The sequence below is a fragment of the Schistocerca piceifrons genome, chromosome X, assembly GCF_021461385.2.
Source record: "Schistocerca piceifrons isolate TAMUIC-IGC-003096 chromosome X, iqSchPice1.1, whole genome shotgun sequence".
Classification (NCBI taxonomy): Eukaryota; Metazoa; Arthropoda; class Insecta; order Orthoptera; family Acrididae; genus Schistocerca; species Schistocerca piceifrons.
In genome coordinates, this window is record NC_060149.1 from 295,437,564 (window position 1) to 295,463,375 (window position 25,812).

General features: G+C 34.5%; 1 protein-coding gene across 20 annotated transcripts in view; it reads left to right on the forward strand.

The window, feature by feature from the left end:
* Window positions 1-25,812, forward strand: part of LOC124721411 (twitchin) — a 377,390-nt gene that overhangs the window by 305,105 nt on the left and 46,473 nt on the right. For all 20 annotated transcript variants that reach the window (XM_047246370.1, XM_047246371.1, XM_047246372.1 and 17 more), the window contains 19 exons: window positions 913-1,028; window positions 8,185-8,469; window positions 10,276-10,418; window positions 12,351-12,634; window positions 12,780-13,549; window positions 17,086-17,364; window positions 17,529-17,831; window positions 18,034-18,336; window positions 18,420-18,531; window positions 18,653-18,825; window positions 20,927-21,096; window positions 21,678-21,795; window positions 22,908-23,234; window positions 23,473-23,538; window positions 23,863-24,160; window positions 24,461-24,594; window positions 24,851-25,058; window positions 25,170-25,322; window positions 25,467-25,693. In XM_047246370.1, coding sequence (XP_047102326.1) covers window positions 913-1,028; window positions 8,185-8,469; window positions 10,276-10,418; window positions 12,351-12,634; window positions 12,780-13,549; window positions 17,086-17,364; window positions 17,529-17,831; window positions 18,034-18,336; window positions 18,420-18,531; window positions 18,653-18,825; window positions 20,927-21,096; window positions 21,678-21,795; window positions 22,908-23,234; window positions 23,473-23,538; window positions 23,863-24,160; window positions 24,461-24,594; window positions 24,851-25,058; window positions 25,170-25,322; window positions 25,467-25,693 — 4,469 coding nt within the window. The remainder of the gene's footprint in view (window positions 1-912; window positions 1,029-8,184; window positions 8,470-10,275; window positions 10,419-12,350; window positions 12,635-12,779; window positions 13,550-17,085; window positions 17,365-17,528; window positions 17,832-18,033; window positions 18,337-18,419; window positions 18,532-18,652; window positions 18,826-20,926; window positions 21,097-21,677; window positions 21,796-22,907; window positions 23,235-23,472; window positions 23,539-23,862; window positions 24,161-24,460; window positions 24,595-24,850; window positions 25,059-25,169; window positions 25,323-25,466; window positions 25,694-25,812) is intronic.

Genomic DNA, 25,812 nt, shown 5'->3' on the forward strand with positions numbered 1-25,812 from the left:
ACTTGTATATGTTACCTAGATAAATGCATTCTCAAAATTCATTACTCTACATTAATTATTTTTTGGTGTTGCTGTTTTTTCCATCAGTGTATATTTATGTATTCATAGGGAAATTTGCATTACTATTATACGAGCATCAATTTATCCCCAGATATTGTTTTAATGTAACATGGCACTACTTTTCTCCAGGCTCTTTTGCCATAAGATCTAGAAACAACATATTATCATGCTTACATATTACTGTAAGTTTGTTGTTACATATAATTATAATCCCCACACCCCTCTATTGCTGCACTGACCATTTCAGTTCCATGCATACTTGATTATTGTTTGTGGTGTAAGTGCAGAATTTGATTACATGTGTGGAAATGTTATTTAGGGAGCACATCTAAAAACTACTGCCAGTTGTTCCTCCCTCCCCCCATACCCCCCTCCCCCCCAATCCTCCTGCTTCTTTCCACTCTATGGTGAGGAATCCATGTACCTCTTCTGTCTGCATCTAGTGCACTCACATGGTCACAAGTGTTTATTCATTGTGTATCTGAGCCTTGTAAAGAACAAATTACCATTAATTTGCCTTCCAGTCTTAAGTGGAAAAATTGGGTGTCAAATTCCTTCATCAGTTAATAGTTTTTTTTTTTTGAAATATTTTGTATGACTCAGAATATTCTGACTGCCATGCACAAAAAAGGTACCAAACTACATCAACTGATGTATGATACCCCCTGTTTTGATTCACAACTAAGTAATTATGTTGATATGTAACACTGGAAAATATTTATGGTTATGGAAGCATAATAACTTCTAATACTGATTACTGATTGCATACACATTACAATCAATCACAGACAAAGAAAGTTTCCTAAGTTTTGTGTATTATTGTAACTCTACCATTACTTTATCTTGTTTCAGAGTGGGCAGTCTGATTGAAAATCATGAATATGAGTTCCGAGTGGCAGCAGTAAATGCTGCTGGACAAGGTCCATGGAGTTCAGCCTCTGATGCTATTTGTTGCAGGCCACCTCCAAGTGAGTTTTGTTTCCAACCCCCTTCCCTTTTATCTGATTGTATTGAAAATAATCACAGTATTTAAGATACATTACCAAAATAGTGGTCTGTTAGGTAACTGATACCCCTGTTGCAACATATTTTATGTTCTTATCCAGCAGAAGATATGTATGATATTCAGTTTATAGCTGCTAGATGGATGACTGAGTCTTTTTTTTTACCCTTCTTTGTCCTTTTCATATCTCTAATTTTTTCCTTCTGCATCATGAATGCGACTAACAAGACTGTTAACGTATGCCATTGAGTATAAATTTCATATTACCATCTGTACAGATATTGTATTTAAAAAATGTACCATCATTTATTACAGTATTTTCATTTCTGAATTACAGATTTTCAGTTCAGATTCCGTGAGACTAATGAGTGGATTCGGTATGTGTAAAAACAAAGACTAAATTTGACACAAGACCCAGTAACTTTTTATTATGTTTTTTTTTTTGCAACCAGGTTTCAGTTACTTCAACTTGAGATGAGAATGTTAGTGTGGTGACAGTGCAGGTAGAGGCTATAATGCACCATACTGTTCACTAGTTGGCTCCAGAAAAGAAACAACTTGACAAAGTTTTGTTAGTGTTTTGCTATCAGTCACTGAGTTCCTAAAACATTATCTCTAAAATTATAAAGTAAATAATTGAATGTGTACTTTAATACTAAAGAAGATAGATGCTATGAATTATTTAAATTATTTATACTTTGGGTGAGTAGTACATAATATTAATACAACTCATCAACAAATTTATAATCTTTGTTAGCTGTGTTACCTTCTCTATTTTTCTAGCAAAGTGACATGGTCTCTTGCAGTATCTGATGACAATCTGTGATAATCCATCCAGTGTATCTTGAATCATTATATACATTTCTGAATTATTGCATGATGGAGGTACATTCAGTTACATATCTCTAATTTGAATCTACCGTTTTTGTTAGAGAGAGAGAGTAATGCTGTGGACAACACTAAGGTGTCTGCGGCTATCAGCTGCTCGAGGGCATGCCTTGTCTTCCTATATCATGAACCTAAGTATTAATATCAAGGAAAATAAGACACAGGATTGCAATCAATTTTATATATTTTTCAGATGCCCTAAACAAATACCAGGGATTTTAAGTAGTTTACTCACTGATATTGCACTAATCCTTTGAACTTTAATAAAAAGTGTGTGACTGAAAACCATGTTACCTGTCACTGGCCAAGTGACTTCCTTATGTGACCATTCCAATTTTTGTTGACATTGAAAGCAATACATAGAAGCCAAAATGAAGTTTATTTGAAGTGTAGTACCTCATCACCCAAATGTCTGCAATATACTGCAACAGCCATCACTATAAAATCCACTGCTTTGTGGATGTCTAAATTCTATGAAACCTCTCTTTGTTTATATTTTTGTTTGCTGTCTATATAACAATCGGTTTTCAGACATTGGCATAAATTTTAGTTCACATGTACAAATGTTTAGTTAACATACACAAGAGCACACATTGATATAGACAGTGAAGATCAGAAATTACCATTTTTTGGTGCAAAAGCAAACTTATGCTATATACACTGTTTTACAAAGGGAAATTAGAACTTGAAATCTTCTGCTCAGTAACAGCTTTTCTCTATTAATAAAAGCTTAAGTTTATTCTTTAAAGTGTTGAAATTATCTGTCTTGAAGTCAGATGGATGTCTGTTACAAAGGATGGTTCCTATCATATGTGGACTATGGTCTGCAGCCTTTTTCTTTTACTTGCAATTGTGCGATAATTTTCCCTTCCCCATGTATTGCACCTGTTTACACTACTGTGTGTTACATTATACTTTGGATCTTGTTTCACAAACATTATTGCTTGCAGCATGTACATAAAGTAGATGGTTAGTATTTTATATTTTCTGAAGATTTCTCTACAAGGTTGTCTTGTGTTTGTCTCAAGCTATCATGGTCCAGGAAGGCTGAGACCCTTTTCAGTAGATACACGTACCTACTGATTTTCTTACAAATATGGTCTACACGTTCTTTCCATGACAGGTGTTCCATCAACAATTATGCCCAAAACATTGTGTTTGTTTTTGTAGCTAAGAGCCAATAGAGGTGTAGATAGAGTTCTGTTTATTTCTGACTGTAGATAAGCATAAATTGCATTGTCATTGCCTTCTATTTATTTACGAGTAGCTTATTTGCAGTAAGATAACTTGACAGAAAATTATAATTGATTTCACCACTGTTTGTAGTAGTTTGCATATCATGGCCCAAGCTAACAAAATGTGTGTTGTTAGCATAGCTTACAACCTTGCAGTTTTGGGATTCAATTAAATCATTAACATACACAAGAAACAGAAAAGGCCCCAATATACTTCCTTGGGGCACACCACATTAAAGTACCTTGTGGGTTGATTTGGTTGTTACTATCTGTTCATTCCTTTTATAAATTACTGCAGACAGCCTTATAGGCAGAGCAACCACAGCTATGAGTAGTCATCTTAGGTACTAATAACCAATTCAACCGTATTTATTCCTTTATTATTGGATCACTACTGGTTTTGTAGCACTAAAAACCATATCTTCAGGTGAGCATACAACTAAAACATTAGAGCAAAAAAGCTTGGAACCTTTTTATCCAACGTTTGTTGTCCGTCAGAACAAAACACCACTAAAAGGCAGCATGTCATAGAATAAAACGTCCGGATTCCAATGTAGTGGATGGGTCTACTTCTCCAGTCTATACGGAATCGGAACCAGGAGACTCAATTTGATGTAATGTTACTTTCACTAATAATGTCCCAAGCTCTGAAGTTAATGATATTGGCCTACAGTTTCTTACATCAGGTTTTATTCCTTTCTTATATACCAGTAGGATTTCAGTGATTTTTTTAAGGGAAAAAACCAGGGAATTCTCCATGGCAGAGGGAGATATTTATTAAATATGTCAGAGGCTTCACTTTCCTGCTTTCCTTTAGCAGTTAGGTGCATTCCTTTAGCAGTTTAGGTGAAATGTCATCCCAGCCACAAGACATTTTAGCTAGAAGTTTTGAAATGATTGCTAGCTGGTCCCTCTCAGTAATGCATTGGATGAAAAAATATTGGCTAGGTGTTGTAGTATTTAAATTGAGTGCCCAGTCATGTTTCACTTGTGCCAATTGTATGAAACATATGTATGAATTTCTCACACACTTATTTTGGGTCATTTGTTATGTTGTCGTTTTAATGTTATGCTGGTGTGTTCATGAGATTCTTCTTCTTTATACTTTCTTCTTCTTCTTCTTCTTCTTCTTCTTCTTCTTCTTCTGTATACATTATTTTCCCGGCTATTTTACTAACACAGGTTTGTTGCTTATTTGATAGACCTATTCCTGAGTTTTAAGGTAGGTCAAAGAATCTCTGTATTTTTTCTGATCAGTTTGTATTTTGTTAAATAGTAGTGTAATTTAGTATCTCTAAAGAGTATGTAACAGTCTTTCATGTTCTCTCTCAGTTCAATGATTTATCTAGGGAAATTCTCAGCTTTATTATTAATAGCCTTGTTTGCTAAAGGACATATTTCATTTAAAGTTTTATTGAATAGTTTATTGAAATTTTCCCATTTATCATTCACATTTGTTGCATTGTAAACTGGTTCCCATATTTCATTGCCCAATGCCCTCTTAAGTTTATTATAATTAAATTTTCTTTTATACATAACAGTATCACTTGTAGTTATATCTACACTTCCTACATCAACTTCCATAGCAAGGGCTCTGTAGTCAGATAAGTCATTTTCTATGGTGGTTATGTTGATGTTCTCCTTTGTTATATTTGTGAGAATGTGGTCAATGCATGTTTGTGTTTCTACAGTAATTCTTGTAGGTTCTGAGGTTATATTATAATAGTTATAGCACTGAACTAAGTCAACATAACATAAATAATCATTGCTATTATTTAAAGAGTCTATGTTGATGTCTCCAACAAACAGCACATGTTTTTCATACGCTGATGGCTTCTTCAGCAGGTCCTTCAGACAGTTCAAAAATTGTTCAATACTGCTTCCAAGTGACCTATACAGAGCCTGCTATAATCATACTGTTTTTCCCTAGTTTTAAATTTATTGCTGAAACCTCAAGTATCATTTCTTTACTCATATCATCAATCCATTTGATTTTTTCACATGCTATATCATTTCTGCTATAAATGCCAATCCCTCCATCTTTATGTGTCCTTCTACAATACAAGTTTATAAGTTCATAATTTCTTAGCCTGTATCCATATGCTTCCTCTTCCTTGCAACCTACTTCTCTCTCTATGAAGAAATGTGGTTCTGATACACTTAGGTACATGTCCAAGTGCTCTATTTTATTCATTATATACTTAACATTCTGGTTTGTAAGGATTAAATTTTTACATTTTACTCTAAAAAAGCATACCTATCACCTTTGTGTTTGATAATTTTGTTTAAGTCGTCTTTCTCTGTGATAATTTTGCTTATTTTCTCACATAAAAGTTTCTTCCCTTTGAAACAGAGATGCATCCCATGTCTGGTATGTAGGCATTTTTTCATTTTACCTATATCCACTATTCTACATTTTCCAAATGGAAAAGTATATGTGATTTTTGTGATGGCTCACACTTTTCTGATATAAGTTTCTTCATCTCTTTCATTGTAATGTTAATTGTTAGTTGAGGACTACTTATACCATCATTTAACTTTCTGATTTGAACACTACAATTCGTGCAGACTGTGCTTTTTAGCAGGTTTTTTTTCCCCCACCTGAACACAACATGTGTCTATGCAAGCTGCCGTCTTACCTACTTAAAGTCAATATGACATTACTCCAATCTTTTTTGTCTATGGTCTGTCTGGACCTACCAAACCATTATTGTCAATGGAAAAACGTAAACATAAACACCACTCAAAAACTGTTCCAAGTGGCCAACTGCTACACACAAGGCAATATGAGGAGTGGTCTATGATCATGAGACATGTGATCAGCATGTCACTAATACCTCCAGCCATTGTTGATAGTAGATGAATCCTGATAATGATGTTGCTTCTTTATTGAAGCAGTTCTTCATTTGACCTTATGAAGCTGAACTGACCCCATTCCAGATTTTCCTACCTCAGAAAAATCTGAGGTGGCATGGGAGATCAAACATAGGCTATTTCATTCTAAGGGCAGCTATGCTAAGTATTTGTCAACAGAGGTGGTCTTTATCAATGGTGCAGACCTAATTTGATAATCTGCTTCCAGTTTTACACAGTGACCACATCTGCATGGCACTCATATTGTGTAATGCTTCAAAATAATCGGATTCAGGTAATCTCAGTATAAAGCATTTTATAAATATGATAATGGAAAGTTCTGGGTGCAACTAAAATACTGAAATGACTAAAGGTAACATCTCATCATACAGTTGTAGCATTGACCAGTCAGCAGGCACATAAACAAGACTGAAAAATGTTGCTAAGCTTTCAGATGACATCCTTCTTCAGAGTTAACTGATGTGGAAAGCTCTCTCTCTCTCTCTCTCTCTCTCTCTCTCTCTCTCTCTCTCTCTCTCTCTCTCTCTCTCTCTCTCTCTCTTTCTCTCTTTTCAATATGAGCCCCATATATTTTGTGTGCAAACTTCACTGAAACCTGCTATGCCTCTGAAGCTGATGATGCAGTGCTGCATGAATACAATGTGTCCTCAGGCAGGATAACTAAATTGGTAGAATGTCTTCTATAGTTGCACCTACATACCAACATTGAAATAATTTCCAGAATGAAATTTTCATTCTACAGCAGAGTGTGTGCTGATATGAAACTTCCTGACAGATTAAGACTGTCTGCTGGACTGTGACTCAAATTGAGGACCTTAACCTTCCCCAGGCAAGTGCTCTAGCAGCTGAAGTACCTGAGCATGACTCATGACCCATCCTCACAGCTTTGGAAGGTAGGAGACGAGGTACTGGCAGAAGTAAAGCTGTGAGGATGGGTTGTAAGTCATGCTCAGGTGGCTCAGTTGGTAGAGCACATGCCTGCGAAAGGCTAAGGTCTTGTGGTCAAGTCCCGGTGTGGCACACAGTTTTGATCTTTCAGGAAGTTTGAAATAATTTCATTGCCCCTTTGGACTGCAACTATTATTGTGTCTTAAGACAGTATTTGCAAAGCAATTAAAAGCAGCAATGAGGATTGAAAGGTACCCAACCTTAATCCTAATAGTTACTGTTCTTAAAAGCTTAATGACATTACTGAGAGAGCAACAACACTTGAAATGAGCATGTTGTAGTTTATAATGAACTATGGAAATGGTTCTCAGAAGGGATGTTTGAGTCTGTAGAAATCCACTTTATAAATGCAGAAAATGATCAGTAGTCTCAACACATCAATAAAATGAGACTGGAAAGTTGAACTTACAGGAGTTGGTAACTCTTATTTATTGATGAGGTTCAACTTTTTAAGGATATTGTTGTTTCAATTGAGCCATTGTTGTTTGAATTGAGCTACATGATCATGGCTCAGTGAGTCAACCCACATATATAGAACAAGCCACTGGTTCCTTTCTGTTCCTTCCAAATGCCACAAAAGCTTTTGCACAATGCAATGTGATTAGTAAACCCAGCAGAATGGATACAATGGAGAATTTGACTTCAACACAAGCTCACAAGTTGGGATAGGGATGAAATGGTGAACAGCTAATCACAAGTTGAGGTTTTGAGTTGATTAGTATCTTATGCTTAGATACCTCAATTGTAAGAGCAGTGCAGAAAGGGGCAGTCAGCTTTAACTTTTCACAACTGATCAATCAGCATCATATTTACCTCGCAATTTCTGTAATAAATGAAGGAACACTTGAACTTTGAAGTACATTTAGTTAGTTTTCAAATGAGAGACAGAATCAAAAGTACTGAAAAATTATATAACCCTCTCTACATTTCACACTCACAAATGAATGACGGATGTTCTCCCTTCGGCATGTTACAATTTTACTATCACAGACCCTCATATAAACTGATCTCAGTGTAACCAGAAATCATTTATTTTAAATGATTAATGGAGTAGTTAACAATTTCTAATGGATGAAAATATAGTTTTATGCATCTGTATTCTAAATGTAGCTCTAGCAGCTTATATTTTAGTAAGTTATGAATCGTATTAAGTGTGACTTCTTTCCTTATTCACAGGCTCACCTAAGATCACAAGCGATCTTAGCATCAGAGACATGACAGTCATTGCAGGAGAAGAGTTCACTATAACAGTTCCTTTCACGGGTAATCCGGTACCAAAACCCACATGGACCATTAATGGAGAAGAAGTCATTCCAGGAGATAGAATCAAATTTGAAACTACCTCCAACCAGACAGTATTCCACAATAGATGTGCAAGAAGGAGTGATATGGGCATTTACACTATACAGTTAGTGAATACTGAAGGCTCAGATACTGCTTCTTGCAAGGTTTTGGTTGTAGGTGAGTACAACTGACATATGCTTTTTTCATTTCTGAGCAACATTTTGAAACTTATGTCTGTTCACACCTAAAAACCATGATATTCAGAAAGCATGAAATAAAAACAAAACTAAGTACATATTTGGACACATGAAATCAGTGTGCTATAATTTTACTGAGTGTGTAAATTTTTGTGTCAAATCTAAATGTAAACCTGCGAAAGATTATTCAAGTAGAAAATTACATTCTAATCATGATCATAGTAAATGTAAAGTTTGAGCAAAAAGTTGTAATAATTATTGAATTTCATGCACTGTTTGTTTCTGACAGCTGATATTCCATCACGTGGTTTTTTAACTGCTTCTATTTTGCTAACTATATTAAATTTATGTGACTCTGCTTCAAGAAGCCTCAATATAATTTGCCTAACTCAGCAGTTTATTTAATTTAAAATTGATGCCTCAATTCATTTTCATTGTATTGTGTTTTAAAAATAAACTGAAATGCAGTGAACTTATGATAACATTTCTGAAGTATTTTGGCAAGGACTCTTTATTTCCATATCAAGAACTACATTCTTTTCATTTTTTCTGGCTGATAAAATCACCAGAATTCAAAAACAACCTAGGTGTTTGTTTTAAGTACTATGATAACATATTCCTCTTATAAAGTAAGAAATATATCATATATATCACATCAAAGAATTGATCTCTGCATTAAAAGATCCAAATTTTACAAGTTTATTATGTTTCAGTGAAGCTTATTTTTAATTGTGCAGAAAAGAGCACAACTCCTCACGCCCTATCAAAAATAAAAACTTGTACACATAGTCATTGTCACTGATATAAAAAAAAGTTAGTTTGAAGCATGACAGAACCTATGTTGAATAGTTTGTTAATGGAAGATAAAGTAAACGGAGTGTTTTTTATTACTCGGTTGTGGAAGCTCAACTTATAAACCAAATTCATCCCAGCCAGTTACATGATTGTTGTCTTGCACATCAGTTTCTTAAACAAAATCAGAACCTTTATTAATTTTTTAGTATTTTCTATACAACTGGCATAATCAAAGTATACATTGGAGTAATGTATTTTTTTAATTTTTAGCAACATTTTTAATACTCAGGCTCATTTAATGGTTTTAGTGATTTATAAATACCATATAAAATGATTAGTGGTAAATAAAATTTCTGTCCTCTTTTCTGTACTAATTGAAAAAGCAAGGTTTCTGCATCTATGATACAATGACTGAGTACAAAATATGTATTTTTAATATCACAGTCAACTATGACTCAACAATATGAGGAAAAGGATAGGTTGCTACTCATTGTAAAGGAGACCTTTTGAGTTGCAGACAGGCATTACAAAAAACTGTTACACATTATAGCTTTTGGCCAAAGCCTTCTTCAGCTAAGAAAATGCACACACACATTCACACAAGCAAGCACACCTCATGCACACATGGCCACTACCATTGGCACCTCTGACTAGAGTTTGGCTTGGAGCTGTCAGTGGTAGCGGTCATGTGTGCATGAGGTGTGCTTGTTTGTGTGAATGTGTGTGTGTTCTCTGCTGAAGAAGGCTTTGGCCAAAAGGTATAATACGTAACATTCTTTTCACCATGCCTGTCTGGAACTCAATGAGTCATCTTTATGGTGAGTAGTGATCTATCATTTTTGTAATGCTATTGATATTCCAGCCTGCAGATTCCATTGTTCAACTATAACTCAGTTATCTTTATTGGAATTATTCATTGTTTCCAATTTTTTTGCTATATCACAATAGTGCCACTGAATCACTCAAATTAAAAATAAATTTCTGTTTCCAGATAAACCACTGCCACCTCAGGGACCACTAGATGTGTCTGACATCACTCCTGAGACTTGTTCCTTGAGCTGGAAGCCCCCATTAGATGATGGTGGCTCTCCTATCACAAACTATGTAGTGGAGAAACTTGACCCTGCTTCTGGAGTAAGTAATGTTCATAACTTAAATGGTGAATTTTCACCCTGATGATCTTTATGTCAGTGGACTGTTACACTCTCTATGAGCCAAAACTCAATCAAGCATAAGCTGTAGAAATTTTACACCAGCAGATTCAGAACAACTCTTAATATCCAACATTTAAAATGTAATTTTATTTGTTTACTAATTTTGGCATATCTGCAAGTCATCTTAAGATTTGAAGTGTAGAAAATTGCATCTAAGAAGTACAGAAACTTAAATTGTTAATATAAAAGTTCAGTCACAATGCGGTAATTTTTCATGCATCTCAATATTTGACAACAAATCTGCTGAACCGTGTGTCATATATTTTTGTAGATACATCTAGTTGCAGATGTGGATAGTGTCTGCCAAAACTGTTGCGAATAGAGGTAGTAGCAGCAAATTAATAAATTTAAATGTCTTTCATGATGTGGCAGTTTTTAACACGTCTCTTTGTTTATGATGTCACATCTCCTGAACTATGTGTCATACAATAATATAATTTTGCAAGTAGATTCAGCAATGTATGTGACTACTGTCTGCAAAGTGTGTCACAAACAAAGTTAGTAGTAAAGAAGTAATAAATTAAAATGTCATGCTTCATTTGGCAGTTTTACTGAATGATTGATGAAAATGTCGTCAGTAATAAAATTTTCTTCTTTCATAATTTTATGGGGATTGGTAGTGAGAAAAAGTTTTGTATAGGTTGAAATTATGTGTAAAGACTGTTGCTCCCATTCTCAAATACTGGATGACCAAAGTTTGGGTTTTCCCAGGTAGTGGGCTGCACTGCTTTTTCACCCTCCCCTCTTTGATAGGTATGTGTTTTTTACCTGCACAGTAATTCTTTCCAGACAGTAAGTGGTAGGTATACCAAGTTTGTTTGAAATTTCTCCAATTTTTGTAATATGTATGGACTGTCAAGATTTAAATATGTTTTTAGAATAATTTACACCTTTCTTCCATTGTTTATATAACAAATGATGCTGCTTACACAAATTATGATGAGTTTTACACCAATCAGTTTATGTTGATATGGTATTATCATGTGAGAGAACTTTAATACTAATGGCTTAATCTTTTGTACTTATTAGCTGCAATTTCTGTATTACAGATGTGAAGATGGCTTGTTGATAAGTCAGAACTAAAAATAAAATAAAATAATTCATAATTTTTCTGGATCCACAGCTTTAACACAACAGATTGCTTATCTCCAACTTTGACAATGTCAAATAATAAGAATTTTTACATGTTTCTCTGTTAATAGATAGATAAAATAACTCTAAATTCCAGGTAAACTAAGCTGTACGTGATATTTAATAGTCAGTGTCATCATCATTGGATGATCTTGGCATAGCATGAAAAGAATGAAGATAAATCTTTTACAATTGGTGATAATGTTACTGTTTTATGCAGTGGTTGATGTACTTCTGATACTACTCCACCTGGATTTTGTTATGAATGTCCAGAGGAGAGATTCTGTGACACCTTATAATACTACTATATCTTTGTTGTTATGGACATACTATGATTTATGTTTGAGATATGTAGCATTTTTATGTTCTCCTCAGAAGCATTAATAATGACTAAGAGGTTAAAAAATGACATGATATGTGTTTCTGAGAGACTATCAACCATTGCTTCCTTTCTTATGCCATGACCTGAATTGATGTACTTTCTGTTCTGGGACATTCCTTAGATTTTGAGTTATATAATTGTGAGGAGCTTTGATTATACTCACATCAGGTTTGATGGGTAGGTGTTTTCTTCTTAAGTTTTTTATTTGGTAAAATATTGAGCATTTGATTATATTTCATACTGAAGTGTCTTGTATTATTGGTAATGAGAAGGTATAAGGAATATCATTTTAATAGATGGCCATGTCAAAAAATAATGTATAATTTATTTTCTTTTAAGTTGTGGACCAAAGTAAGCAGTTTTGTTAGAAGCTGTCACTATGATGTCATTGGGTTGGAACCAAACAGAAAATACAGCTTCAGAGTTCGTGCAGAAAACCAATATGGTGTCAGTGAGCCACTGGAAACAGATCAGCCAATCACAGCAAAGTTTGCATTTACGGTACCAGACCCACCAGGACAGCCACGTGTAACTGACTGGGAGAGTGGAAATATAACTCTGATCTGGGACAGGCCATTAAGTGATGGAGGTTCCAGAATTCAAGGCTACAAAGTTGAGTACAGGTAATTATAATGTTTCCTGTGAGAAACTTTTTTCTGTATGTTTTGTAATATTAATTCTTTATTTTAAATATGTTGTAGTAATTAACATCTCTTACTTTGAAAATTATTTACAAATTGTAATACTTACTGTGTTCTTTTTGTACAGAGATGTGGCTGAAGATCCTCAGTGGCGAGTTGCCAATGACTATCTAGTCAAAGACACAACATACACTGTCCATAGTTTGCTGCAAGGCAGAGAGTATGAATTCCGAGTCAGGGCAAAGAATGCTGCAGGATTTAGCAAACCTTCACCACCATCATCACGCTTCCAGCTGAAGGGCAAATTCAATGTTCCTTCTCCACCAGGAACACCAAAAGTAGTGAAAGTAGGAAAGAGCTATGTCGATCTGACCTGGGAACCACCCATATCTGATGGTGGTAGCAGAATAACAGGCTACATTATTGAGCGCCGTGAAGTTGGTGGACCTCCATGGGCTCGCTGCAATGAATACAATGTTACAGACTGTAGTTACACTGTTCTAAACTTAGTAGAACGGGCAGACTATGAGTTTAGAATATTTGCAGTCAATGCTGCAGGTCGCAGCGAACCTAGTTCCTGTACAACACCAGTCAAAATATGTGAAGTTGAGGGAGGGGAAAAACCGGAGTTTGTACGACATTTACTTCCAACTACTGTACCACTTAATAGTTCTGTTGTACTTGAATGTGAAGCAACTGGCAAGCCACCTCCATCTGCAAGGTGGCTTCGTAATGGGCGAGAGATTATGCCTGGTGGAAGATTTCGAATGGAGTCCAAAGGTGGTGTATTTAGACTCATTATCTCAGAAGTTTGGGAAGTTGATGATGGTGACTACACCTGTGAAGCAAATAATACTATTGGCTTCGTTACAACAACTGCCAGATTAAAGATTGGAGGTAAGCACTACTTGCAAGTATATGTAGTTCAATTCATTGAATCCCTTAATGTAACTCTCTGTTTAGTAATTTAATAACTTAAAAACAAATCTTAATGATGAAATAATCTTTATGGATAGAATACATTTGTTGAACAATTATTAACAAATAAGCTTCACATCACATCTTTTTATTGTAGTGCTAATATACATGCCTCAATTTACAGGCACTCATTTGATAGTACACTAACAATTCATGTACATGTGGCTTCTAAATTAGTCAATATTCCTAAGTTAATGGATTAAAAGCTGGTGGGGTGGGGATAGGGAGTGGCTGTAGTGATCAATACTAACATTCATTTGAACAGTATTGTACACTTCTAGATATAGTTCCAATGAAGTCATGTGTTTTCCTCCCTCTGGACTGTGCATAAGCTCATCTTGTCAGTTATAAGAGAATCTGCAATTTAAAGTGCAAAACAGGCCGTAGTGCCTCTGGGCTTTTTACAAATACACAAAAATCTGCTTGTTAAAAAAACTACAAGAAGAAAACCACAAGTATTTGCTTTCAGGTAGGTTGTATACTTAAATTTTGCATTGTTAGCTTGACACAAACCATCTGAGTCAACAGTAAAATCAAACACTGTGGAATAACATTCTGTACAGCACATTGATTAATTGTGACCTCATGTAGCTATGATTATAGTAATCCTTTTGGGGACATCTAGAAACAGTTTTCAGTCTTCTTGTGACATTTGGAAGGGGCTGTCCATTAAAGCAGGTCAACCAAATGTTGTCTTGTGTATCAATGCACATGGATTTCCTCTCAGTCATTACCATTATAGGTCTGCGAGCTGGTACCATATATAATGAATAAGAAAAGAGATAAGGTTTTTCCTGTTTCCACAGAACCATGTGACATAGATTTATCTGGTTGTTAGTGTGTAATGTAGACAAGCAGCACCTGTAACTGTGTCATAATCAGGTTCTCTTGTTAATTACAGCTGATCCCAATATAGTATATATCACATACATGATTAAAATGTAGATTTTCATCGTATCATATACATATATTTAATATTGTCAGTTAAAATTATGAAATTGCTTCAGGCTTTTCATAAATGTATGAACAATTGATTGTAAATGTGGACAGCACCACTTGCATTTTACTTGATATTTTTCTGACATGATACATATTTATTTGATTTTGTTCTTGTAATTGGAGATCTCAAGCAGTTATGTTAGGTTAACAGCATAATTTGTCATGAATTTCAAAATAGTTGCTCACTTGCTGCTTAATTATTGATAATATTTATATGTAGGCTGATGCAAAATGATAACTGAACATCTTCCTTTTAGCAAATAAAACCATCATTTTTCTTATTTCAATATTTAAAAGTTGCAGGAAAGTCAAATAGTGTATGTTAAGGTAGTCACACATCCATAAAACATAACTCATTTTGCCAAAGTATTTCTTGTGGCCTTTTCTTTGAGTATTTTTGCCATGAGCATTCAAACTGTTATTTTCAAACACTTAAATACAAGAACAAAAGTACTGAGTACAGTGAAGTGCATTGTTACCTATCATAGTAATATAGTAAGCCTACTTACACCAGCAAAAATAGATGTACGTATTCTTACTGCTTAACAAGTGCAGACTTTTTTACATATGTATGTGGGCTATATAAAATAACTGTCAGAGCTGTTTGCATCTTCATAAAGTGTGAAAAGGCTATATCATGACTGAATTAACAAAACTAAATAACAGACATTTCCAATTTTTGAGATTTTGATCGATTGGTATATTTGATAGCACAACTGCTATTACTAATTCTTTCTTAGTGTAGAAATTGTCTTCTGAAACACTGAATATTTTCATCAACTGAAATCTTGTCTCAAAATTGCTTTCCAACACAGGGAAATACATAACAAGCAGTAACAATTTGCAGTTGCTGTGTGCAATTTTGCATTTACACAGCAAATCATCCAAGTGTCAGTTATGTGGTACAGTTTCTTTGGTAATACATCAAATGAGCATAAAAGAGAGAGCTATGCTATGAGTCCATTGTTGCTTACCTTGCTGTAATGTGTAGAACCAAATGGAGCAGTCTCACACACACACACACACACACACACACACACACACACACACACTCACACCTTAGTACAAACATATGTGTTATTTCTTACCAAGTTGCTATACTGTAATGGGCAACATTATGTCAAAGGGAGCAGTCCAATAGATAGTTGAGGTTTATCTCTTGAAGTCAGTTAGCTGTAAGACACAAAGGAATTAAAGATGTTAACTGCCAGTGGGCATTGGTTTATATCAACGGTGCAAGTTGAAAATTTGTGCTGGACCAGGATTCGAACCTTGATCTCCTGCATACTAGACAGATGTGCTGACCACTACACCATCTGTACACAGTGCTTACCACAACTGCACAGACTACCCTATCGCGCCTCTCATCAGACCCATGCAGTTATAGTGACCACTGTCCAGATGGCATCGTGGTCAGTACATATACCTAGTAAGCAGGAGACCGGGGTTTGAATCCCAGTCCGACAAAAATTTTCAACTTGTCCCATCGATATAAATCGGTGGCCACTGGCACATAATTCCTTTGTGTTTTGATTCATAGTGGCTGCAGGATCAAATTGGTGTCCAAAAAACAGGCACTACATATATACCTATTTAACATTCAGCAACATAGTACTTAAGAGTTGTGCTTAATGTAGTTAAAGGAATCATCACTGAAACTAACAACATTTTTGTAATGATATCAAACAAGAATAAAAATATTTAATCACAGTTTACCATGTACCATTGATTTTTCAAATTAATAATTGGGACATTCAGTCGAAATGCCACTGTACAAGTGTTAAACAACTTTATTAATTGGAATTTAGAAAATTAATTTATTAATTATGGAATCACAAGACCATAAGATCATTTTGAACGACACCAACATTTACATTGTGGAATTAAGCTTTTCGTCCAGCTTTCATGTTCACCCACAAGAAACTCTTGCTGTACTTTCCCTTCTGTCAACATAATATCTCCTATTTAATTAAGTTAATAGTCACACTATGCCCTGAAGTGATATTTCCAGGATAATAGCCTTATACTAGTTCCAACTTTACTGCTTCAGTAATTCATCTTGTTGGAGGAAAGAAATGCCTCTAAAATTTATAAACCAGAAAATATATTCTAGCTGTCAGTTGATGTTTATGAAAAGTTGTTTATGTTAATGAAAGGGTCCTGGGAGATATTACTAACTTCCAAGGCTAGAAGCTTCAAAAATACAACCAATATCTTATATTTATTGTATTATATTTTTGGTATTGTCTCTGAAAGCATAATTTAAATATATTTTTATCTCAATTTTTAGTTTTTTGCCAGGAAAAATGTTCTATTTATGATTGTTGTCAGCAATATTTTGTGCAGTATTATTCTCTTCCAATGGCTGATTGTTTTAAGTGGATTTGTTTTACAGATTTGATGTACTGATCAGCTAATAGTTGAGGAATAAAACTCATAATTCCATTATCTTTCAGCACCACCAAGAATTGATAGGATGCCAGGTGACTTGTATTTGCCAGAGGGTGATAATACAAAGATCAAAATCTATTACTCTGGTGATCAGCCTATGGAAGTAACTCTGACCAAAGATGGCAGAAAGATTGATGAAACAACTCACATAAAGTACACTGTATTCGATGAATACCTCATAATATTTATCAAAGAAATAGTGAAGTCAGATGCTGGAACTTACACACTAAATGTGAAAAATGATAGTGGAAGTGTGTCTGCTTCATTTACTGTTTATATAACAGGTAAAGTAATGTTCTGATGTAATTTTAATATATTTGTTGAAAACTTTGCAGTAGCATTTCAGGTAGTATATTTAACCTGCATTTGCACAATCTACAGTGTATTTAAGCAAGCACACTAAGTTTTCATTTACAGTTTTTAACTAATAATTTTTGTAATCTTATAGGGTTGCCAGGTCCACCAATTGGTCCTCTGGATGTGTCTGATATAACTAAGCATACTTGCACACTCAGTTGGAAGCCTCCAACATATGATGGTGGTCTTCGCATCACCCATTATGTGGTGGAGAGGCGAGACATATCATTGTCCCACTGGATCATTGTATCTAGCTTCTGCAAAGATACAGTTTTCACTGTCCAAGGACTTACTGAAGGTCAGGAGTATCTGTTTAGAGTTATGGCAGCCAATGATAACGGCATGGGCCCACCTCTTGAAGGCACTAATCCAGTCAAAGCAAAGGCTCCATTTGGTGAGTACCACAAATTACTTCTCATCAACTTTGCATTTTATGTGCTGTAGGTACAAGGAATAATTTTTTCATAGCTCTGTGTACTTCGTTACTATTTCCTGTAATAGGCTAGCTATTTCTATTGTTAAAATGCACTGGTTGTATATAAATATATGTTTATGCATTTCATTTGCTTATTATCTGTCTCTGTTCCGACATAAAGATCCACCTTCTGCACCTGGCGTACCAGTTGTAAAGGAGGTTGGTGGAGACTTTGTCAATTTGTCATGGGAGAAACCAGAATCAGATGGTGGTTCTCGAATCCAGGGTTACTGGATAGATAAACGTGAGGTTGGCAGTGAAGCATGGCAAAGAGTAAGTGCTACTCTTTGTGTGGCAACCACAATTAACATTTCCAATCTTATTGAAGGCCGTCAGTATGAGTTCAGAGTATTTGCACAAAATGTTGCGGGCATAAGTCCACCCTCTACAGCATCTACATCTGTGAAAATAAAAGATCCACATGGTAAGACATTGCATAGTTTTCATTCATTAGGGTTGTTACTTGCATTATGTACAGTGCAATTATATGAATTGAATTTGTTATAGCTGCTCAGCCACCAGAAATTGTGAAGCCGTTGAGGAATGTGAGTGCAGTACAGAATCGAAATGCAGAATTCAAATGCACCATCACTGGGTCACCAAGACCAGTTATTACATGGTTTGTACCATATTATTCATTATCTGAAACAAAATGTCTTTGACATAGAATTAATAGTGCCACATAGATAAATTATCTGTATCTGATACTAATTGAGATGAAAAAAATGTTTGTCATTTAGGTATAAGGGTGCAAGAGAGCTTTCACAAAGTATGAAATATCATATGCTAACTGAAGGTGACAGCTATTCACTGATAATTAATGACATTTTTGGGGAGGATGCTGATGAATATGTATGTAGAGCTGTGAACAAAGGAGGAGTGAAGTCTACCCGTGCAGAACTCTTCATTATGAGTAAGACAACAATCTGAAGTATTACTAACCTATCAGCATGAAGAATTAACTGTTTTTCTTTTCATCAACAAAATCTTTCTCTCCCTTTGTGTTTGTAGATACCACATCAAGTGCATGAGATGTCACTCTAATTCTCCAATAATTTTCATAGGAATGTATGTATTATTTCTTTAGTTTCATGATGTCGATAGGTGGCATCTCATACATTTTGCCGATGTGTTAATTCATTCATTGTGTACTGTAAATCCCATTATGAAGGAGAATCTTCAGGGGTATACAGTAAAGAAAGAGAAGCAGTGTTAAAAACAAACTATCTACCTTATATTAGCAATAAACTCTAACTGCAGTTGCAATTAACACCTGCTCTTTGTCTTCTTGTACTGCTTGTTTCATATTTACATGACCAAGTCACTTATCATAACGCTACCTGTGGAAGCAGTGGCTACTAAAAATTGTTTTGGTTTTACTATGAATTGTTAGGATTTTCAATTTCAGGACTTATGAGTTTTAACTTGTCACATACATTATAGTTTGGTATCCAGCTGGAGCCCAAGAATTTAACACACAGTGTTTCATTTAATATATGGAAATTAATGTCTATTTCTGGTCTAACGTTCTTTTTTTATTGCATAATGTCAGTTTTTGTGAGATTGGGACTTAAAGATGTTTGCTGTGAACCAGTTACAAACTTTTCCAGGAATGATATAGTTTAAGCGCTAGATTTGTATGTTTATTTCATTACAAAACATGACAGCTTTTAAAAATTTAGAGTCACTGGAATGTTATTTGTGTAGTTTATGTATAGGAGTGAGCCCAGTATTAAACACTGTAAGATATCATGCTTAGTCTTTCCCCATTTTGGTATTAGTTTAATATCAGTGATGCAGTATATTAATCAAACCTCAGCCTTTTTTTAGGAATAACACACATCCATGCCAGAGGGATTCTGTTGTTGCCATAACATTTTAGCTTGCAGTGTAGAAATTTAGAGCCCATTCAATAAAAAGTCTCACTGCTATCATAGAATGTACATACAGGATAATCACTTATATTTCATTTGTAATATTGTTCATAGATTTAAATTACTCTGAATGTGTCATATCTGTCTATACCATTTTTGATAGTATTGAGTCATCTTCATCATCATTTTCATGTAAATGTTTAGTTAGTTCTTCTTTCCTCATAACCTTTCACTATTCTTCAGCAACGTATTTTGAAATGATTGTTTAAATTTGTGTGATTTTAATTCCTTTACAGCAATGTTGTCTTTTTGGTTATTGCTTTGTTCACCTTCATTGTCCCTCATAGCTATGATTTTCAAACATAATTCCTTTATGATGTCATATTAATTTTATTGTAATGTAGTTTAAGAGTGAATTAAAGAGTATTTTCACAGGGCTCTTAAAATTAATGTGCTTGCCTATAATATAAGTAATATTAACACTGTAGCATTCTCATATTTCATACATTTAAGGCATTCTGTTGTGTTGTATGTAAACAAAATGAGCATCTCTGGCTCCATTCAATGTCCTAGAAACTTCTCTCTATCAAATCTATGGAATGTTTTGCATGTACTGTATAAGGATTATCCTCTTCCGTAACAGTCTAGCTTGACATGTTCAGTTTTGTGGCAGCAGAGCTAGCTCAGGTGCTGCTGAAGTTGTACTCTATGCACAATCAGTCTTTTACTTCCTTTCAAGAAGAAAAAGCATTGGTGTAGTACTTGATTGCCGAACATGTAGCTCCCTAATGGTATGAGGTATGAAATAACAAAAAAGAGCTGCTGAAGTACCCATAAAAACCCCCAGTTATTTCTCTTCCAGAATGACCAAGATGTAACCATAATGATAAGAAGACACCTTGGCACAAACATGTGAAGATTTTGTAGAAATGTACCTAGTTTCATTCTTGTCTGACAATCCGTTTTTTCTCTAGAAGTTAAGATTTTGACATATTTTTAAGAACTGTTAATTTTTTCAAAGTGATATCTGAAGCATGAATTGGTTTATTTAATTTTGAAGTATAACTGTCTCTTTGTTGTATGAATGCATGCATCCATAATATGTTTTGACAACATTTTGTCTTTTTTCTTTTCCTTCAGCACCACCAAAGCTTAATGTTCCACCTCGATTCAGAGATTCAGCATTCTTTGACAAAGGAGAAAATGTGGTCATTAAAATACCTTTCACTGGTCACCCTAAACCAAGAATAACATGGACCAAGGATGGAGAAACTATTGAGTCTGGTGGACATTTTGCCCTAGAAGTTAAGGTAATCTTTTGTTTCAATTCTGAATATACTTGTAATTATTCCTTACACATTTTTTCTTAATTATAATGATTATCAATAAAAATAATAGTTCTGCAAAACTGTTATGCATATGTGGTTAACTATGAGGTCTGTACTTTATAGCCACTGACATTTATAAATCTGATTAAATAGTTCGTGATGGAAGCATTTAGTTGCTGACAATTTATCCCATTTCTGTTCTGACTACGTAAGTCTTCCATATACTTCATTGTTGTATATCATCCTATATTTCAAGTAGACAGACATTATAATAAATAAGGCACTAGTAAGTAGTACTCATGGTGTGAAGTGAACATCTCATCTCAGTATTTGTCTCATCTTTGGATGTGTGGTATTTTATGAAGCATGATTAACTTTTGTTATCGTACTTTATATTCATATAATTTGACTGTAAGTACAGCATATATCCAAGGAAAATATTCGCAGCAACTGCATAAATTTAGAAATATATAGCTACATTTTCAGTTAGGGTAAAAAATTGTGATGATTTGATAGATTTGTGACCTATTGTGTGTTAATTGGCTGTGTACTGTTTTTTCTAGGAAAGGCATGCTGTGCTAACTATTCGTGATGGTAGCAAACTCGACAGTGGCCCATATCGCATTGTTGCAGAAAATGACTTGGGAATGGATTCAGCAATAATCAAAATTCAGATTAGTGGTAAGCAAAAACTTGCATTTGTCTTAAAAAGTAACACACCATTGTTTAACAGTTTTCTTACTCTTACAGTAATGTAGAACAGGAGATAGAAAATATCTGTTCCAAATTATGTCTATCTAGTATCACATTTATTAGCAAACATTAGAAATTGAAATTGTGCTTCTTAAGTATATGTGGCTTGAAGAATATTCAAAGTTGCTTCTACAGTCTGTGCAAAAATAGAAACTACTTACATGTTTGGGGTAAACCTTTTTTTTATTTTTCGACATAGTCTTCTTTTAGACTTATACACTTCATCCACTGCTGTTCTAATTTGTTGAGCCCTTCTGAATAATAGGAATTGTACAAGTCTGCAAAATAGCTATTAGTTGCTGCAATCACCTCCTCGTTTGAATAAAATCTTTGTCCTGCCAGCCATTTCTTCAAATTGGGGAACAAATAGTAGTCTGAGGGAGACAAGTCTGGAGAATAGGGGGGATGTGAAACGAATTGGAATCCTATTTCCATTAATTTTTGGACCACAACTGCTGAGGTTTCTGTTGGTGCATTGTCGTGATGGAAAAGGACTTTTTTGCGGTCCAGTCGCATGCGTTTTTTTTTGCAGTTCAGTTTTCAAACAGTACAATAACGATGAATAATATGCACCTGTAATAGTTTTACTGCAGGATATTGCCTTTAGGAAGAAGGATATATGAAACAACTAAAATGGTTTTTCTTCATATCCCTGTCACTTGTTCCATGGTACCATCATTAAAATTACCAGACTGCTTTATTTATATGTCAAGTATTGTATTTATGAAGATTGCAATAAATTTATTTTATTTTATTTATTTATTTTTCAAAATGTGTCCACATAAATTTTCTAGTCTGCTTTTTAAACTCATGATTTGTTCAAGAATTTGGAATGTCACATGATTTTGGTTATTTAGTTTCAAACTGTCATATTAATTTGGATTTGTGAAAACTTTGGTAACATTGCCCACTACTTGGAACATTTTTGTTTGAACCCAGAATACATACTTGCAAATGAGCTGTAATTGGACTTCACTGTGTCTGCAGGTCTTTATTAAGTATCATATAATTAATTAATCATATTATGTACAATATTTCAGATCGACCAGATCCACCTAGGTTCGTCAATGCAGAGAACATTGGACATGACTCCCTTGCTCTCTCATGGCAACCTCCATCATGGGATGGTGGCAGCGGTATTACGAACTACTTGGTAGAGAAGCGTGAACATCCCATGTCCAGCTGGATACGTGTTGGAAACACCAGGTTCACTACGATGGCAGTTACGGGTCTTAGCCCTGGTCATGAGTATGAGTTCAGAGTGTATGCTGAAAATATTTATGGAAGAAGTGATCCAAGCTCAACATCAACCCTCATAAAAATGAAAGACACTGGAAAGAAGATTGTTAGGAAGAAAAAATATGAAGGTACAATAGCTTAATGTGAATTAGTTCTCTGTGTTCTTCTGCTCCTGCTACTATTATTAACGTGACTCTTGGCAAGTATTTATCACGTCATCACTATCAAAATCTCAAAATTCTTTACAAAAACCATTCTATTGTGTCATATTTGCTAGTATTTAAGTAAAACTCTGATGGAGTTCTTCCATATTAAACTAAAATTATATTTAAGTTTTCACTTCCATACTCTTAATTTATCTTGCAGTTGATGCCACTGGTAAGAAGATCAGAGGACAAGCTGATGGAAAAGTGTCCGACTATGACCAGTATGGTATGTTTTGCTGAATGGCAGTTATGGATACTTCTTTTTGTAATATTTTATGAAATTTCTGTAGTATGTTTGTAGATTACATCTTTCATAAATTCCCAAATATTTTTAAGAACTATGAGGTAACACAAATTCTACTAGAATAGCAGATATTTGTTTAAAATTTAAAGTATTGTAATGTAGCTTCTCACATAATGATCATCTCATGTATACTTAATCATGATGTAAATGACATCAAAACTCATCCATAGAATATATAAGAAAAAAGGCTACATTATTAGTAATTTGACGTGTCATACATGTGATGAAATGTTACCTCTGTTACAGTCTTCGATATCTACTCTAAATATGTGCCACAACCAGTGGAAATTAAAACAACTAGTGTCTATGATTATTATGACATTTTGGAAGAAATTGGCACAGGAGCATTTGGTGTTGTGCATCGCTGCCGTGAAAGGAAGACTGGCAACATATTTGCAGCAAAATTCATTCCAGTGTCCCATGCTATGGAGAAGGAACTGATTAAAAAGGAAATTGATATTATGAATCAGCTGCATCATCCTAAACTCATCAATTTACATGATGCATTTGAAGATGATGATGAAATGGTGTTAATATTTGAGTTGTAAGTGTCAGTGGTCATATACTTCTAATAAATCAAATAAAATTCTAGAGATTTCCTCAGTAACCAAACATATTAATATCAACTATTAGGTTTTTTAATTAAAACTTTCCCCAGATATGTATAAACATGGAACTGCAGAATAAGTTTTGAAGGAGCTGTTGTACAAATTCAAATGACTATTGGATCCTTATGCTTATGGTTTTATTTATATTGTCAAAACAGTTCCTGCTGTCAGTCATCTACTAATGACAAATGATAAAACGTTTATTTTGTAATTGAATAATCTTTTCCTGCAAACAGTTTGTCTGGTGGAGAGCTGTTTGAACGAATCACTGCTGAGGGTTACTCAATGTCTGAAGCTGAGGTCATCAACTACATGCGGCAGATATGTGAAGGTGTCAAACATATGCATGAGAAGAATATAATTCATCTAGGTAAGCTGACACAACAACAATAATGATAACAATTATAAACAAATGCTCTACTTTATGTTTCTCTCATGTAATGGACAGAGCAATGAAATCAACAATAATATGTAATATATAAAACAATTACTGATAGTTCAGCATTTGGATATTTTTCTTATATCGGTTTCATTGTGAATTTTACAGAATGATTGATGTTGTGAAAGCTGTCATTTTACTGTTCTTGTGATTCATGATTATACATTTTGAGTCTCACTGTTTCCAGATATAAAGCCAGAAAATATTATGTGCCAGACAAGGAACAGCACAAATGTTAAACTCATAGACTTTGGATTGGCAACAAAGCTGGATCCTAATGAAGTAGTCAAAATATCAACAGGAACAGCAGAATTTGCAGCACCAGAAATTGTAGAAAGAGAACCAGTAGGATTTTACACTGACATGTGGGCAGTTGGTGTACTCGCATATGTTCTGTAAGTAATGTTAAAACTGATCAATCTTATACTTGCAAAATATCAATCTACATTCTGACTGTTTCTTTCCAGCCTTAGACTAATAATGATCTGGGTCATTTATTGTTACAGCCTAAGTGGACTATCACCTTTTGCTGGAGATAATGACATTGAAACACTGAAAAATGTTAAAGCTTGTGACTGGGATTTCGATGAAGAGGCATTTGCAAATGTATCTGATGAAGGCAAAGATTTCATTCGAAGGCTTTTAGTGAAAAATAAAGAGTAAGTCTGTGCTAATAATCTTGCTATTCTTCTTCAGTCAAATAATTTAATACATTCATGAAATAAATTATAGATTGAATTTCTCACTAAGTAAAACTATTGTTTGGTTTGCAATTCTTATCTATTGTTTTATTTCAAATACAGGAAAAGGATGACTGCTCACGAATGTCTTCTTCATGCCTGGCTTACTGGTGATCACAGCAAACGCACTAATGTCATCAGTTCCTCAAGGTACACGAATATACGTGACAAAATTAGAGCAAAATACACAGATTGGGATGCATTCATCCTACCTATTGGTAGGCTTGCAGAGTATAGTTCTCTACGCAAACTGTTGGTGGACAAGTATCGCATTCATGACACTTCATTTGGTAAGTATTTTGTATCTTGGATGAACAAGAGCAGCTCAAGATATTAAAAATAGAACGTAGACTGTGCATGTTAATGTAATCAAGTAGGTTTTAAAATATTTACAGGAATTTTAAACAAA